This window comes from Thermomyces lanuginosus, assembly GCF_041956635.1.
Source record: "Thermomyces lanuginosus strain ATCC 200065 unplaced genomic scaffold VTN49scaffold_31, whole genome shotgun sequence".
In the NCBI taxonomy this organism is placed as follows: domain Eukaryota; kingdom Fungi; phylum Ascomycota; class Eurotiomycetes; order Eurotiales; family Trichocomaceae; genus Thermomyces; species Thermomyces lanuginosus.
Genome location: NW_027192365.1, coordinates 1,592,416 through 1,608,783, shown reverse-complemented (window position 1 = coordinate 1,608,783; position 16,368 = coordinate 1,592,416). Strand labels below are relative to the sequence as shown.

The 16,368-nt window shown below is 50.1% G+C and overlaps 5 protein-coding genes across 5 annotated transcripts; 1 reads left to right on the top strand and 4 right to left on the bottom strand.

The window, feature by feature from the left end:
* Positions 1-229: 229 nt before the first annotated feature.
* On the top strand, positions 230-1,548 carry VTN49DRAFT_4644 (uncharacterized protein; the record flags this gene model as incomplete). Its single annotated transcript, XM_069412613.1, has 4 exons — positions 230-844; positions 903-1,078; positions 1,147-1,415; positions 1,490-1,548. The coding sequence occupies 4 exons, from the start codon at positions 230-232 to the stop codon at positions 1,546-1,548; spliced, it is 1,119 nt and encodes a 372-aa protein (XP_069267839.1).
* A 388-nt stretch (positions 1,549-1,936) lies between these two features.
* Positions 1,937-2,459, bottom strand: VTN49DRAFT_4643 (uncharacterized protein; the record flags this gene model as incomplete). The annotated part of the gene is made up of 3 exons (XM_069412612.1): positions 1,937-1,971; positions 2,047-2,386; positions 2,457-2,459. The coding sequence occupies 3 exons, from the start codon at positions 2,457-2,459 to the stop codon at positions 1,937-1,939; spliced, it is 378 nt and encodes a 125-aa protein (XP_069267838.1).
* Positions 2,460-3,080: 621 nt separating this feature from the next.
* Positions 3,081-4,251, bottom strand: VTN49DRAFT_4642 (uncharacterized protein; the record flags this gene model as incomplete). Its single annotated transcript, XM_069412611.1, has 4 exons — positions 3,081-3,374; positions 3,424-3,618; positions 3,672-4,110; positions 4,169-4,251. The coding sequence occupies 4 exons, from the start codon at positions 4,249-4,251 to the stop codon at positions 3,081-3,083; spliced, it is 1,011 nt and encodes a 336-aa protein (XP_069267837.1).
* Positions 4,252-7,000: 2,749 nt separating this feature from the next.
* VTN49DRAFT_4641 (uncharacterized protein) lies at positions 7,001-10,243 on the bottom strand (the record flags this gene model as incomplete). The annotated part of the gene is made up of 10 exons (XM_069412610.1): positions 7,001-7,018; positions 7,090-7,382; positions 7,445-7,874; positions 7,939-7,979; positions 8,035-8,070; positions 8,523-8,856; positions 8,920-9,279; positions 9,332-9,733; positions 9,794-9,808; positions 9,893-10,243. 10 exons carry the CDS (start codon positions 10,241-10,243, stop codon positions 7,001-7,003), a joined length of 2,280 nt encoding a protein of 759 aa, XP_069267836.1.
* Positions 10,244-11,580: 1,337 nt separating this feature from the next.
* On the bottom strand, positions 11,581-14,683 carry VTN49DRAFT_4640 (uncharacterized protein; the record flags this gene model as incomplete). The annotated part of the gene is made up of 2 exons (XM_069412609.1): positions 11,581-11,963; positions 12,025-14,683. The coding sequence occupies 2 exons, from the start codon at positions 14,681-14,683 to the stop codon at positions 11,581-11,583; spliced, it is 3,042 nt and encodes a 1,013-aa protein (XP_069267835.1).
* Between the last annotated feature and the right edge of the window lie 1,685 nt (positions 14,684-16,368).

Here is a 16,368-nt window from a genome sequence, read left to right as displayed (position 1 = left end):
TACCAATGGGTTCCAGGTATGACTATTAAAAACTGTTCTGCGGTTTATACGGTGCTAAGTGTACCATGAAAATACTGAAGAGGGCGGACCAGATCATCGGCCAAGAATCGATCCTCAGGTCCGCTCCGCAGGGTCCAAACCGTCCGATTGATCCGGACAGGTGTGGAGATGACAAAGCAAGTGCCAAACACAGGGCATAAACATTGCACGAGCTAGAAAGCAGCCCAACATGGAGCAAAAGGAACCACACATGACGACAAGTCCCTCGCGGCCTCCGATCTTATCACCGTCAGAAAGGCCAGTGCGACAGACAAATGAACTCCGAGACACCATCAGACTCGCAGCACCTACGGAAACTCCATACCACATTTTTTTCCTGCCAGGAAACCCGGGGATAGTAGAGTATTACTTGGTCTTCTTGGAGGGCTTGTATAATGCTCTCAACAATGGCGAGAAGACCGTTAAATTTCATGTTGCGGGTCGATCACTTGCTGGCTTCGAGTTGAATACGTCCAATTCCTCCTGGCAGCCGGAGGAAGACCATTTACAAGTTGAGAACAAGCCTCTCAACATCAGCGAGCAAGTTGATTTCTGCCTCCATGAGATCCGACGCTACATGCGCGACGAGTCTGCCAACACCACCGTTGGAGGCGCTCAAACACCGCACAAGCTCATCCTCATAGCGCACTCATTCGGTGCGTTTGTGGTGACGGAGATCCTGAAACGGCTTGCCTCTTCATCTCCCAGCAAGGCTGAACAGGACAGGTTTCATGTCATCGGCGCCGTGCTGCTGTTTCCGCCAATTCCGGATCTTGAGGCGAGTCCCAGAGGTTCTCAGATTACGGTGGGTTTTTTTCTATTCCTCCGACTGCGCAGTGATCGTTTTGCCTGACTATGACAAGAGCGTGGCTCGATCCCGGTATCTCGTTCCAACGTTGAGCGTTCTTTCGGGGCTCGTGAATACCCTTCCACTTTTCCTATCAAGGACCTTGGTCAGATACGTCACGGCGTTTCCGGACGATGCCCTCGAGATAACGAGACGATTCGTCACCACCAGGACGGCAGTCGCGCAGTCATTGTGAGTCTCTCCTCCCCTGCTCGCTAACCCAATTCGTCCATCGACTCACACAGCATGCCATGTCAAAGATACCTCGTCAAATACGAACTCGATGAAATCAAATGGTGTCGTTGGGAAGATGCTTTCTCAACTATCCGTGCCGGGCCATTTCCTACAAAGATACGACTCTTCTTTGGCAAGAATGACTACTGGGTCGCAAATGATTTGCGGGATGCATTCATTGCGAAGCATTGCTCGCCGGAGAGTAATAGAGGCGCCCTCGATGTTTCGGCTGATATTGATCCATCTGAAGACGGGGATGAGGAGAGTGTTGTTATTCCTCATGATTTCTCCATCAGTGAGTGCTCCATATCTGAGACATCTTCCGTCTTGGATTTTGCTACAGCAATGGCAGTGCTGACTTGCTCTCAGGACACAGCGAGCATGTCATTCCGTACGTTGTCCGATACATTCATGAAATTATTGATTAGATCACACGCTTCCAATGGCAGCATAGAATTCACGTTAATGTGCACCAGTAATGGCAACATACTCAAAGTGCAAAGACGAAATACCGACACCCTAACATGCCATAAATACCGCTTTCCATTGCATTAATAGACACCCGTCCAAGGATAAAGTACACTGTAGAAAAGGGTATAGGAAAGGAGGATTGTGACACGACACACCACCCAGAGAGACAACGCACTGCTCTCAGGACGTCTGATGCGACAAGTAGAGCAATTGTTGTGTGACTTAAAATAAGTCGGCGACAAGGTAGTAAGGCTTTTTGTCGACATGGACTTGGATTCATCCACCATCTAAAATCATCGAGCTCAACATCCAGAACGCCACCGTAGCGAACTCTCGAGCATATTCTTATGACGAGAACTTGCGAGTAATCTTGGCGATGACTGTGATCAAGACAACAGTTAGCAAATGCAATACTCCGGAAATCCCATAGGACAATACGGAGACGAAAGTCGTACCATGCAGCCCAACCACCGAAAAAATAAAGCACAAGCTCAACACCAACACCACCACCGGATCCACGCGCAGACCGGGGCTCTCATCCGTGTACAGCTTCAGCATCGTGCCAGACGAGCCGCCAGCACCCGCCGCGCGGGTCGACGACGGCCGCGCATTTCGCAGCGATTCCTTGTGATCGGCGGCCGCACGGCGACGAATGGCGGCCCGGGGACCACCAGGGGGAGTCGGCGACGACGGACGGATGACGCCCGCCGAAGAGCCGGAAGCGGAACCAGGGCCGCTACCAGCGCCCGGGTTGGGAGACTTGCTTTCGGAACCGGACTCGGCGCCGGATGAGGCCTGGAGGAAGGAGTTTCGTGTTAGATAGGGGATGGCCATTTTTGATGAGTTGGCGCGATGGCAAACTCACCATTATGATGGAATTGAGTCGGAAGGAGAGGAAAGAATGCTCGAAGGAGCGACGAGCTCGAAAATTGAATTAGAGAAAAATCAAGAAATAAAATGAATCGAAGAAAAGAAGGTGATGGCGATGTTGTTGGTGGGAGCAAAGGTTGAATAGGTGTCGTCGCGAAGGTGGAAAAGGCCACGAGTCACAAGTCCAGATCTGGATCTACCCTCACTAGCCACGGGCCACTAAATAATCCACCACACAACCCCGGATTTCCAGTACTTGGAAAGTAGATTTGACAGAGCAGCTCTACCAAATCTGAAAAGTTACTCCTGTTAACTATTTGCGATGATAGATTTTATGCACCCGATTGATCTCTCATGTACAAACACAAAGCACCATTATCCCATTGATTGCTTGATTCCATCCGGCACCCCGAGTACACCGATCAAAGCAGTCGTTCAAAAATACAGACAGCCAGGTAGTAATGATATAGAAACCAGGAAATAACACATAAGGGAGGGAAATGAGACAGATCGGAGGTTCTGGTAGCCCTGAATGAACCAGAAAAAAAAGGAGGGGTATCAGAAAAGATAGGGGGTATATGTACGTCTCAAGATAGGATAAGTCATGCTCGCAGCGTCCTCAGTCAATCATCATGCGAGTTGGCATGGGTTGACCGTGCGGACCCTTGGCTCCGAGCTCTGTTTGCTTCGGGTCATAGTGTCGCCTAGGCTTGTAGATATGTGGCTTCAAGCCCTTGTGGAAGTTGTGTGTGCACATGCAAGCGTTGACAATCGTCATCAAAATAAGGATAATAGTGATGATGGCGAAGAATGTCAACGATCGCCGCGCGGGGAGGTAATCACGGAACTTGGAAGGTTGGTACATCCGCACCAGCTTGAAAAGGAAGTATGCCAACCCGCCGAAGTAGAGAAGCTACGAGAGGTTAGTCAGTCGAGACCGATTGGGGTTCAGGAAAACATACAATGATGACGATCATGCCGAAAGTGTTTTCTTTCCTTGTGAAATAGGCTGCGAAACAGAGAATGATAATAGTAACGGGAATTGCGGCCAAGGTCAGCGCAAATTCCGTGTCTGTGCGGCCGGTGACGATGACAACGAACTGAACCGTAAAGCCCAGGAAGAAGAAGAAGTCGAACTTGAGCAGCGCGATATAAATCTGGTAGACAGGTTAGAGCGACAATAGACGACAGTGAAGGAACAATCTCGTACCTGGTAGGTCAGATAGCGCCTCTTCATCCGCAAATCGGCGCTGATGTGCTTGTAGATCGTCCACGCAAACTCGTCATACAACTTCCAGGAGATGAAAATCATCAAGGACGAGGACAGACCCAGAATGCATGGAATGGCAATTAGAATAGGCTTCGTTGCCGCCCACACGTCGGTATCAATGGCATCATTGTCCAGCAACACGCCAACGGCATCCTGGATCTGGTCAATTTGCACTGCGCCATAGATCAGCAGTCCTATGTTGCAAATGCAAATCCCAATAATTTGAATTGTATTTCGCAGTCGCAGAGCGTCGTAGACCAGCACTAGCTCATATATAAAGCCGAAAATGTAGAGAGAAAGGAACGTCGGAATGGTTTTGGAAGAGGTGCTCAGATCAGCTCGGGGCTCCAGATGGATTTGAAAGTCGGCAAAGACATAGCTGACAGCTCATTGAGTCTACGCATTCCACGCTGTCGAGGGGAACGGAGCACACTCACGATTCCAATCCCAGAATCACGGCCGATTGAATGACCGCGACTATTACAAACATCCATGTCCATTTTGAATTTGGCACGTACATCTTGTTCTGTTTCTGCGGCGACGATACTGTCGTATAGCCTTGTCGACCACGAAAACCAGTCGTGCTCGATCTAAAGGCAGGGTCATAAGACCCCCCCAAGAATGAGGTTCGCGACCCTGAGGAGAGAATTTTGACAGCCGGCTCCGTTACGGAGCGGGAACGAGGCAAAAGTCGAGAATTTTATGGTGTCGACCTGCCTCGGGGGTTTTCTTCGAAAGGTTGGACCGCAAGATGCGGTACGACCTTTGCACGATGCCGCCAGGGATGAGGTTGGGAAGTCGACCTGGGACCTGGCAAGTGAGCGAATGGCTGGATTCTCAGATGCTATCCGACGACTGATAAATTCGATGAGCGAAGAAGGGCGACGCTTGAAGGAGTCGATCGGATCGGCAACGGTGGGAGTAAATCTTCGGGCGTCTGACTCTGATCGGGAAAACAGTCAACACAGGGTGGGAGCAGAAAAACTCGGCGGATAGCGGGGATGACAGCAATTCTTGCAGATCTTCAGATGGTGGCAAACGAGCGAATGAATCCTGCCGAAGAAAAGGGCAAGAAAAAGTGATGCGATCTGCCGCTGTTGATTGTGCTGAGACGACGGACTGAGGCTCAAGGATGATGGATGAGAGTTTGCGGGCCTGGGGAAAGGGGCCTGAGCTGTCAGCCTGTGACCGTATGTATTGTCATGCACCTGTAAAATACGTTCTGCAAACGAGCTCGGCATTCAATTATGTGCAAGCGGGAATATACAACCCAACCACTAGTGAAAAAGCCCCGATATCACCTGCATAAAATTATTCCCCATTACCAGTTCTTTGTATCATCATTGTCAAAGCTTTTCTTTCAGCTGACATTCCCATTTCCATCACACCATGTTGTCGGAAGAGATGGGCCAGGGAGGAATGCCAAGAGTGGTCAGTGTCAAACCAGCGTATCACGGGACCCAATTTAGGTAACTGGATTACCGTAATTATTCTTTCCCCTGAATGGATTGGGCCAGACCTGAGGGGCCCCGCTGACTAACACACTCAGCATATGTTTCAGCCTCCATGGCTCTGGTCACCTCGGTACCATCAACGGCTTTTCCAGGGAAGCACTGTAGCCCTACCCGAGGAAGTTAGCAATTTTTTTCCCTTTGCTTTTCTGAGACAGGGTATACAATGTGCGAGATAACTACAGGACCATTTTGCGTCTTTCGTAATGCTCAATTATTCAAGAGCTCGGTCATGCCTCGGAGGCGAGCGGTACTCGTATTGCGTATTCCATTTTCATAGGTTATGTTTGTAGGTACCCAGGTCTGACTTGAACACGGCGAGTTACAATGCCTCAGACTTTATGTTGATCTTCAGGTTCTCAGCTTTTGGCACGGTGATGCAATTGTAACCTTGATGTGGCCTCAAGCAACAACAGAGCTGCCGGTCTGTTCGGACCCCTTCGCCCTCTGCATGTCTGTGCCACGACACGAGTCGGCTACCGGCAGTGTCAATGCGAGACAGGAAAATTCTGATAGAATCCATGCATAAATAGAAGCAGATCACCTTGGCGACGAGAAAATTTTCAATCGAGACCTTGTTTAACTCAGTTTTCAGTTGATAGCAACTCCTGCAGTACGTCGTGCTATCCCTCCGAGAGTCCCGTCATTTTGGGTCAGCAACTGTCAGCTGATGGACATCCACGAAAGCTTTCGTCCTTAATATGGAGTCATGGAGCTAATGTGCTGGTTGATTGAACTCGCCCTAAAATTTCCTTGCTGCATTGTGAAGTGGATGTACGGAGTAGCTTGATTTAATCCAGTTGACGCGAAAAGGTCGAGTAAGATTACGTAATCGAAGGCGGTATCAAACAGCAGAAAACCATCCCACTTATAAATTCGTCTACTGATGCGAGTCATTGCTTTCTTCTTTCCCAAATCATCGCCCCCATCAATGCTGCGTTTCTTTGCTACAAACAACAGAAGAAGGAGCGGGATTCTCGCTTCTTCACGCTGTTCCTCGTTTTCTTGCATCTTTTTGTCTTCTTTCGAGAAGATAATAGATCCAAGCAAAACGAGGTTTTCGAGCAAATGAGAAATTCGGAGGAATCTCTTCAAACCCACCCGGTTAATCCGCCTCGTCCATTTCCTTCGGGAAATGGGCGAGGCCGGTACTACCCGTGAGGGTCCGGCGCGATACGTAGCGCCCGCAACAGGCATCAGAAACATCGGGGTGAGGGGAAAAGGGGAATAGAGGTCTCTCTTTCCTCCTTTTCCCCTCGCCCCCTGGGAGAGCCGTTGCGAAGATTGTGTGTGCATTCCGCACGACACTTGAGTGCAATACGCAGCATGCTGTTTCCCTCGTCGTGGGATTTCTTCATGGTGAGGGATGGTATCATTCGATTCCGATTATTCTGATGGGGACGATGACCCTTTTTCTTTCCTTTTTCTTCCTCTCTGATGTTGGGAGGACTTAATACAAGAAAAATCACTCTCTCAGAATTCTGCTAACTTTACAGCGTGTTTCCGTATCGTCGTCGAATACTCTGACTCGAGAAAATGTGTTCTATTCAGAAACTCGGCCTGCAGACCTCAGGTCACCCCTGTAGCTTATTGATAGTCTGCTCTCTATATAATATGACTCGGATTCTACGAAATGGACTTCCATTCCACATTGCAGAGCTCATAGAAACTTCGCATAAAAAGAAAATGCATTTCCTTTCGCCTTCCTTACCAGATACACTCCCATATGTCATGGATGAATTATTATGTAAACACATTTTAATCTTCCTCACCGATCTGCAATGCCATTTCCATGTCAGTGATGTGACTGATACGGCCAACCATACTTGACTGAAAGTATGACGCACCTTCGGAGCAAGATAGAAGCGCAGATGGCCGGTGCCGCTGCCAAGGTTATACTCAACCTGCAGAGGCACCTCCTGGGACAGCGACAGGATCACCTTGTCTGATAGCGCTGAAGCCTTGCAGAAGTTGACCAGGTATTTGAGCGAGAAGGTCAAGGCCACGGGCTCAGAGAGGCGGATAGTGGTACTCCTCTCCGGGTGCTCAACGTCGGTGTACTGGCGGATTGTGACAGCACCGTTGCCGATATCGCCCTGGCACGAGAACTTGATGCCGTCTTTCGACGCCTCGATCAAAACTGTTTATCGTAAACACGTCAGCTTGGGACGTAAAGAGTTAAGAGAAAGCTGGAGTACGAACCTGACTCGGACAGAGCGTTGAGATCCCTGCAAATGCGCTGGAATTCCGCCGAGGGCATCTCGACCACGGCCGAGTACTCCGTCTCGGGAATGGCCAGGTGCTCCTGGTCAATATCCATGAGCTTGAGATCATACTCATGCAACCGATCCGTCTGCGAGCTCTCGAACATGAGGTTGACCACATCGGGCGAGTCGTCGGCCTTAATGGTCAAGATATCCTCATTTTGAGCGGCGCGCAGCACCTTTGTCAGGGAGACGAGGTTGATGCCGAGAGCGATATTTCGGTCGCATCGGTAAGGGGAGAAGGCTTCGGAGAAGAGCTGCATCGAGACCAGTGCAACATGGGAGTTATCCATGGCCTGGAGGGCAATGCCGGCGTCATTGCAGTCGAAATTGCAGTCCTGCACGAGGTCTCGGATTGCATCGACAATCTGGACAAGAATGTCTTGTTAGGTAATGCTGAGTAGATTCTAACGTGTGTTGGTCGGAACGCACCTTCTTGAGAAGACTGGCCTGCTCTAGCCGTGCCTCCAACACTATTTGAACGTTAGACGAGTGACTCTGAACGCATCGAAAAGGGGACCCGCGTACTCTTGATGTGTGATCCTGCCGAGACACAATTGACACCTGGGTGAGATCTAGCAGAACGGAGAAGTCACGGAGAGTTGAATGGCAACGAGAATGGCTCAAAGCCAGTCAGAGAGATGCAGAAAGGGAATCACAAGGAGCCTGCAAAGTAGAGTCACAGGTGTTCTTGGTCAAAGGGTTTTTCTACGAGCAGCGGCGCGTGGTGGCCTGAAGGGAAGTGCTCACAGTGGGGGAGCACGCGCGTGTCGCGTTTCTATTAAACCGTTTTTGTACTAGCGCAAAACTTTACCAGCAATCAGCGACAGCTTCTCATTCTCTAGTCCACCACAGCGAGTAAACAGTGGTACGGAGTAAAAACTTTTAATGACAGTACGGAGGATGGTAGTTTTCAGCTCCCGAGTTCATTCTTCAGTATTCTGACCCATCAGCAATCTTCCCGGCGCTTCAATTATTCTCCAAATGTTGTCGTCAAGTCATCAAGGCTTATTCACGTTTCTTTGGCAGTCGCGGCAGCAACAGCCACATGCAGAGTGTAAACGCCAGAATCGCCAAAACAATGGGCTGCAAGACCTGGACACCCTTGGTCTGGGCAATAGCGCCGACAGCAAATGGCAAGACGGCGGCACCGATACCACCCACCGCAGAAGCGAAGCCAATGGACGCGACATGGAGATGCACGGGAAGGAGCTTCGCAGCCATGACCACAGCACCTGGGAAAAGTGGACCAAGGAAGAATCCTTGAACGGAAACGGCCACTGCAGATACGTAGAACTGCGGTACCAACCAGAACACGAGCTCCAGTGCCATTGTAAGCACCAGATAAATCTGCAGCTCGAGTCAATATAGACGACCATCAGCAGGTCTTCGAAGAGGTCATCAGTAACTCACGGAAATCGCCAGCCGTTCTCCAATCCGCGGTGTGACGAATCCCAACACAAGTCGCCCAACGGTAATGCCGATCCAAAATCCGGTTGCAGTCATACCACTTTCAAAGGCACCACCATGACGGACACGCATCATGAAGACGACGATCCATCCACCAAGAGAAACCTCAACACCCACATATCCCAAGAAGAAGGCGGCGCACAGCCAGGTGACCCGAGCCCCTGGCCGGTGGAGGAGAGCTTCATTCAACTGGCTCTTATTCCTCTGATCACCAGACTGTGCTGTCTGTTTACGGAATGCATGCTTGTTGGCTTTCCAAAAGGACAGCAAAAGGACAACGAGCTCGATCACGGAGCCGCCAGTCTGCATCAAGCCTTGTCAGAAGCTGCACGACAATTGGCATTGACTGACGGACCATCAAACAATAAAATGAATACCAAGGGAAGCCAGCCTTGACAATCATTGACGTCGCAATTAGGGGACTCAAGACCGCTCCGAGGCCATAGAATCCGTGCAAGAATCCCAGAACCTCGTTCGCGTTGGCTAGATTGGCAACCCAGGCGTTCCACCCGGAATCCGCCAGTCCGTTTCCAAATCCAGTGAAAACGAGGGACACAACGAGGACGGGATAGGGCGGGTGAGCCGCAAGAATTGCATAAGAGAGAATATGGCATCCAGAGCATATCAGGCCGATGCCTCGTTGGCCCAATTTCACATGAAGGGCATTGTTCAGCACCGACGCTGCTGCATAACCGACGAACGGTGATAGGAAAATCAGGGAGACGACCGTGTAAGTGAGTCCGTAGTACGATTCAAGCTTTCAATTCCATGGTCAATGGCCCGTTAGCGCCAGCGTTTTCGGAAGACTGCCACTCACATAAGGAATCAAGGCCTCGTGCACATGTCAGCAAATAAGTCGACGATTTCGAATAATATGCCATTGCTTTGGAAACAATGGAGCAATGAATCCACTTACACCGGTCGCAGCATCATTGGCTCCCAAGATCACAAAGCTCCAAAAGGTAGCAAAAGTCCGATACATGTTGATCCTGGGCTCATTCCACTTCTCGACAATACGGGACACGCGAGTGTCGTCATCGTTGCCTGCAGGCGACTCGACATCTGAACCTGCATCTACGGGCCGTCGTCTCGGACTTGAGCCGTGACTGGATGAAGGGCCGACATCGCCATCGCCACTGCTGCCAGGGTCCATCATGGTGGACACCTTGGGCAGTTTCTCGCGCGGCTTGGTGACCACGGTGTTCGCCGGCGGCTGCAGTTCAATGACACAGGTCGATGAACCGCTGTTGCCTCCAATTGCGGCCATAGCGGTCTGCGTCTTGATAGCACCTTTCGGTCAGAAAGTATCCGACTCTGCTAGGTCGTCTGCTTTAACCCTGGTGTGACAAGGGCTGCGGACGTCCGACCTTCGCAGCTATTATATTAATGTGATAAGCGCGAGAAATTGATAGTATTTTGGAGTTATTTAGCTCTCTTGACATATGCCAAAACAATGGGTGGTTTTTTCTCGACCGAAGATCAGAGCAACGAGGCTGAGGCGGTGGATCTGAAATGGATCGTACATGGATCTGGATCTCGATTTCCGTTACATATGAGTCATTCTGACTGTACTGTCGTCGGTTTCAATCGGCGAAATGTAGGTTCAAACTGGATGTGAGGAATCCACACGTGTTGTTCTTGCCTGCGGCACTTGTCTACAACTTCTCTGATACTTAGAATCTCACGCAACTTGCGTCTCTAATAGGCAATTCGAGAAGCTTGATGCCGAGACAACTAACAGAATGTCGATCGTTAAGACAGAAAGTCGCGGAGTCGCGGAATCGCCCCGATTATTACGAAAGACAGGCGGTCGATCATATGCCCCTTCCTTATCGAGTCTAGTGTTTCCTCGCCTACAGATTATGAGTCCTTCCTGGAAGCTTTTCTCTACTTCCACGTCCTCGCGTCTAGTCATACAAGCAAACAAACAAAACACCTACTATTTAAATGCATCTATGTAGAAGTAATCCACCGGCCCGACCTTCCGTCAGTCTATGGCTACTCAGTAAAACTACTGTACGAGTAGTATAGGAGTCATGCCCTGCGAGTATCACGGACACCATATCTTTCCACGTTCACCTCTAATCCGGACTGCAAGAAACCTCGATCTAAACGGCCGGCTCTTCCATGTGGAAGCGATAAGGATATTCATGAGGAGATCTGCGGAAAGGACTTTCTGATCTTGCAATCGCTTGCGTTTGAGGAATTGCTTCTTAGTCTTCCTCGAGGATCGAAAAAAAGACTACTTGGAGCTCGCCATCATTAACGAAGCGGCTCCGCCGAGGTTTAGGCGGGAGAAGGCCGGAAGCAAAAGACTAGCGGAATCAATCGACTCTACCAGCCTTCTGGGACATGCTCCCGACGAAGCGAACGTACTATTGCACAGAATATTGAGAGAACACGCACTGTTCGCAAACAAGCACAAAGGAAATGCATTTCGTCATTGCAATCAGTATCAAGAACGAAAGGGTATTATCGTATCCCAGTAGTCACCATGACGCCGATAATCAACCCAAATCCCAACCGAGCCAAACTCCCGAACAACGAGCATGGAAAATGCAAAAGAGCGGAAAGCATTCGTATCTCATGACCAGCACGCAGAACTCATCTGCGACTTGAGGCTGCCTTTGCAGTTCTCAAAGGAATCCTGTGCGTCCCTGCCTGAGCCTTGACTGGCTTTCTGAGATGCTGTTGGAGGCGGCGTTTCTTCTGCTCCCTCCACCATGCTACAATCACCGTCTTCGCCCACAGAACACGCTGCCGGGTAGCGACTACAGCTGCACAATGCCTTGCAATGTTTCTTGCAAGGATGCGCTGGTGTAGGATTCTGCGAGCCATGAATCTTCGCCATACAGCTTGGATGGTCAAAGCAGCACGAGTGCACCTGGACGCCGAAAGGAGACGAGAGCAAAGGAAAGCGAGGGTGCCCAAGACAAAGTCACGATCGAGAATTCGCGAACCTGATGTGGATGGCGAGACGAGAGATGCTGCTCATGGTTAGCCCCTTTTCCGGCTTGTAAGGTGATGTTGGGAGGGAATGCAACTGACCAAACTGGGAATTGCACCCAAGTGCTCGAAGACGTTGCTCCAGGGTTCGGCGATTCGATTGCAATTGCCCGCCTGAAGCCATTTCATTCCTGTTCATGAGGATATAGCCTTCGTACTCGTCCACAATGCTCTCAAAGATCTTGCCGTCCGAGAAGCTAGTCGACATGTTGTCCATGTGCAGCCCCTTTAGCCGAGCTAACGTCCAGGCCCACTGCGTGAGCAGTGACTCATGGGAGTCGGCGTCGTTCTCCAACTCCTCACTGGCATCTCTAGTATCTGGAGACAACCGTCTCCGCAGACGTCGAGTCTCGTTGCGCACATCGTCCCAATCGACCAAGCTTGCGAGGCCCCATCTTCCGACAAGGCTCCATAGCAGGGCAATTGTTTTCTCCCGATACCCATCGACGATATCGGAAGCACTCACATTCCTCACGACGTTTCCCAAACCTTGCACTCCGGATAATGCTGCCAGCGCTATCTGCACGTTGTAGAGCTTGCTGGCTCGTCCCATGCAGGGTATCTTCAAATGCTGTGAAAGTGGCCACTCAGTTTTTCCCTCCCTTAAGGAAAGAACGTCCCCGGACGGCATGACGATCGTATCCGATGTCTCCGTATCTTGCACATTGCATACGGAGGGATAGAGCAGGATCTCCACAAGCCTTGTCAATCTCACCCCGTCGCGCAAGTCAACAGCCAAATTACGGATCCGAAAATCGTACTGTTGAAGCTCATGTTCTTCGTAAGCCACATGACAGTCCAAGTGGCTAAGTGCCCGAGTGATGTCCCCAAGCGACGGAAGAAGCTGTTTGCCGAGAGCTTGTAAGGCTGCGGCCGAAGACTTGTATGATGATGACGGATTGAACAAGCAGCTTGGGAAGGCGTTTCCGGCGCACGAGCGGCCCTTGTCCAGCAAGACAACCATCATGATGCTGCGGAGAATAGTGCGCCGGTATGCCCATCCGTCCACAGGGCCGTTGTCCGATTTCCAATCTTGGCCGACGCGTTCCTTGTCTTCGTTCCGAATAAGAAAGGTCTCAAGAAATGCTTCAATTGCACGCCTAAGCATCTTCTGCTGTCTATCCGGAAAATCCGACGTGCCGCTACTGGACCGAGATGGCTGGGCCGGTTCGGGAATGCGTCGGCCGATAATGGTCTCCGCTGCGGCTTTTAGGGCTTTAAGGTTGTAGGTGTTGGCCCAGAAGTCCAGAAAGGCTCGTTTGAGACCGAGCTCGTCACCGAGACGACGGCCACGAGCGAGCACATCTTTGGGAGGTGCTAGAGCTCCATACAGAACAGAAGCATGGAGGCGTTTGTGAAGTAAAACGAACGAGTTGTCTTGATAGAGGTCAAGCAGTGTATGCCTGAGTGTCGTCTCGTCCTGGTCGTTGCAATGTGCCTGCGTGGCGTCGAGGAGGCAATTCATCAACTGAGTAATGATGATTTCCTGATGAGACAGCCAATTATCCTCGTAAAGAATTGGATTCGAGATATCATCGGTCAGCAGGGGGTATTTTTGGTCAATTGTCACCGCAGGGATTTTTGGAACGGACAGTTTCGTCGGCGCGATATCAACCGCTGGTTTAGAAGATGATGATGTCGTCAACTTTGAACCGCGTCGCTGGAAATTACACGACTGCTTTGTGGTGCTCGATTTGCCTGTTTGCTTCGACGACTTCTCGACCACACGGTCCGACTTCGGGTCTAGCATAATCGTCTTCTGCGACCTCTGTCCAATTCCATTGCCAACATTCTTCTTCTCAGTGAGAGCAGACTTCCGTTCTGACAGGATTTGTTTGCTGCTGCTTGTAGGTTTTGCAGGCTTTGACGGCATCTCCACAGCTTCCGGGAGACCTTCCTGCTTAGCCTTCTCCTTCTCGCTATCCAGCAGATATCCTGGCGGGATGTTCTCTTTTCCCCCATTTTTCCCCATGACATCTCTCGTGAAAGACGGTTCTTGAGGAATTGCCTTTTCCTGCAATGGTGACCGACGTGTTTCGGTAACCTTAGAAGCCCTAGCCTTCTTCTTCGCTGCAATTCGCTCTTCGAGGGTATTTATGGGCACAGTCTCATCCGATTGAGCGGTGCAGACCTTCGTCGGGTCTGATTTGAGAGGACTGAACAGGCTCATGAAGACCGTGGGCATGGTGGTATCGTCCGGGGGAATATAGATGGTCCGACGACGCACGTCTTTCTTCAATTCATTTTTTTCAGATACACTTTTCCCCGCCTCCCCATTGCTGTTAGACTGCTTCGGCTTTTGCATCGCTGCACGATTTTCTTTGCTCGTTGTTCTAGTGTCAGTCAAGGATTGACGCGGTCCCTGTTCCACAAAATTCACTCGTGGTCGTTGGAAACGTTGGGCTGGCTGCGCAAGCATAGTCGATTTGCCTCCAAGGGTCTTTCGCTGAATCCCGTTTGACCGTTCCCGTCCTCCGCTCGTGTTTGCTGATGATTCTCCATCTTCGTGTATCTGAAATGCGGCGGGCTTGCGGACTCGCCGAGGGCCTGCGGCAGTCAGGTGAGTCGGTCGAATTTCTCTGGTAAAATCGATGGCAGCTGTGTCCTCTCCATCGTCATAATCGGCACCGAGGAGGTCGGCTAATGTGGTTGACGTCTTTGGCGCAGGACATGGACTGTCCAACGGATTAAATGCCGCCATTTCGGCTTAGTTGGAGACAAAATCTCTCAATGACATGCTCTCATTGAGGAAATATGAAAATATCTGGGCATCACCCAAAATCATTCCTCATCAACGTGGAGCGGTGAATTGAAGACCCCGAATTGGCGAGACCGTGAGCTTGTTTATTCCGCGCAGTTACCTAGGCAACCAATCACGTGAATGGGTTGATTTAGGGTTTACCTGTTGTAGCCCTGTGGTTTTGCCTTCGCACACTCCTCCATCTTGATCAGGTTGTCGTCATTTGTTGCTGATTGGTTGTTTGGTGCAGTAACGATTGCTTTTTGATTCTAATTTTACAGTGGGCCGATAAATGCAGAAGGGGAACCTGAGCTGATGGTGAAGGACACACTGACTGGGACAGAATTGTTTCTCAAGATCGAGAGGACGGGGTCCTAAATGAGGATGGCTAATCTCTTGGATGAGAGGAGCATAATTCATCTTGTCTACAAGTATGGGCGCTTGCGATCAGGGAACTCTGATTTTCTGTGATCCTCATCAAAACGATCATTCAATTCATTTCAACTCTGCTGAGACAGTGCAGATTGATCAATCCTCGCATGCATATCGAGTGGATGAATAGCGGTCAATAATTTCTCATTTATCCACCGGCATAAAACAGCAGGATGAAACTATCGAACGTTCGGCCGTGCCCTGTTCCGGCCGTGACAAGATACAAAGTTAACTTTCACACGTCATGCTACGGTCTCATGATACTGAGAGTATATTGATCAGGATAGAACAGCCCAGGCCATTCTGTTCAGAAATAGTTGACACAACCAGAAAGTTGTTGTGGACGAGGTTCTGGGCCACCATGTTATGCCAGTCTATCCACCCCGTACCACGGATAGAATGATCCACTGTTTCGTTCATTCTCGAGAAATGACATCGTCACACTCAGCAAACGTAGTCTTTGCACAATGGCAGGCAGATGGGCTTCCTGTTGTCCAGGATACAGCAATTTGGATCTGTGGTGACCATACGCTGGGCTTTGGTCTGTGTGGCGGAAGATTCCATTGAGAACTCGCTCCATCCAACGGACCGTTCATTCTCCAACAATGTTTTGTTGCTATAGTGAAGAAAAAATGACGGTTACAAATCAGAAGATGACAAGCTCTCAGACCACGGTAGATCATTGCATTGTCTGCCTGCCCTGCTTTGTTGTGCCGAGTTAGAAGAGGGCATGAACTGTTATTGGTCAGGATTTGGGGTTCCTGCAGTGAATTCCGCAGATTACAATTGCGTCACCGAAGAGACAGAAAAGAATGCCAATGTTGATCGTGCTCATAGCTGTTGATGTTCACAATGCAAGGAACAAGAATGGAATTGACACGAATGGAATTGTACTATTGTCGGCAACTTGACGCAAAAGCGAGGAGCGAACCAAAAACAGTTGGTCCGGGGTCCGGAATCTCCGTGCTTGGACGGAAACGGGAGTTGCCATCCATGCGCTAGTACCGATGCGGTATGTGTGCGAAATCGTTGTAACCCGATCAAGAGGTCACTTGACCCGATTTAGCAGTTAGCTGGTTCGAAAACGATCTCAGTGTCCTAAGTGTCAGGGGGAAATCATGGCTGTGGCTCGTCTCGACCTGGGGCAAAGTGGCTGCAACCTCGAATACCCCTACTACATGCTCCGTGTTCATAACAAATATTCAACACGCAAA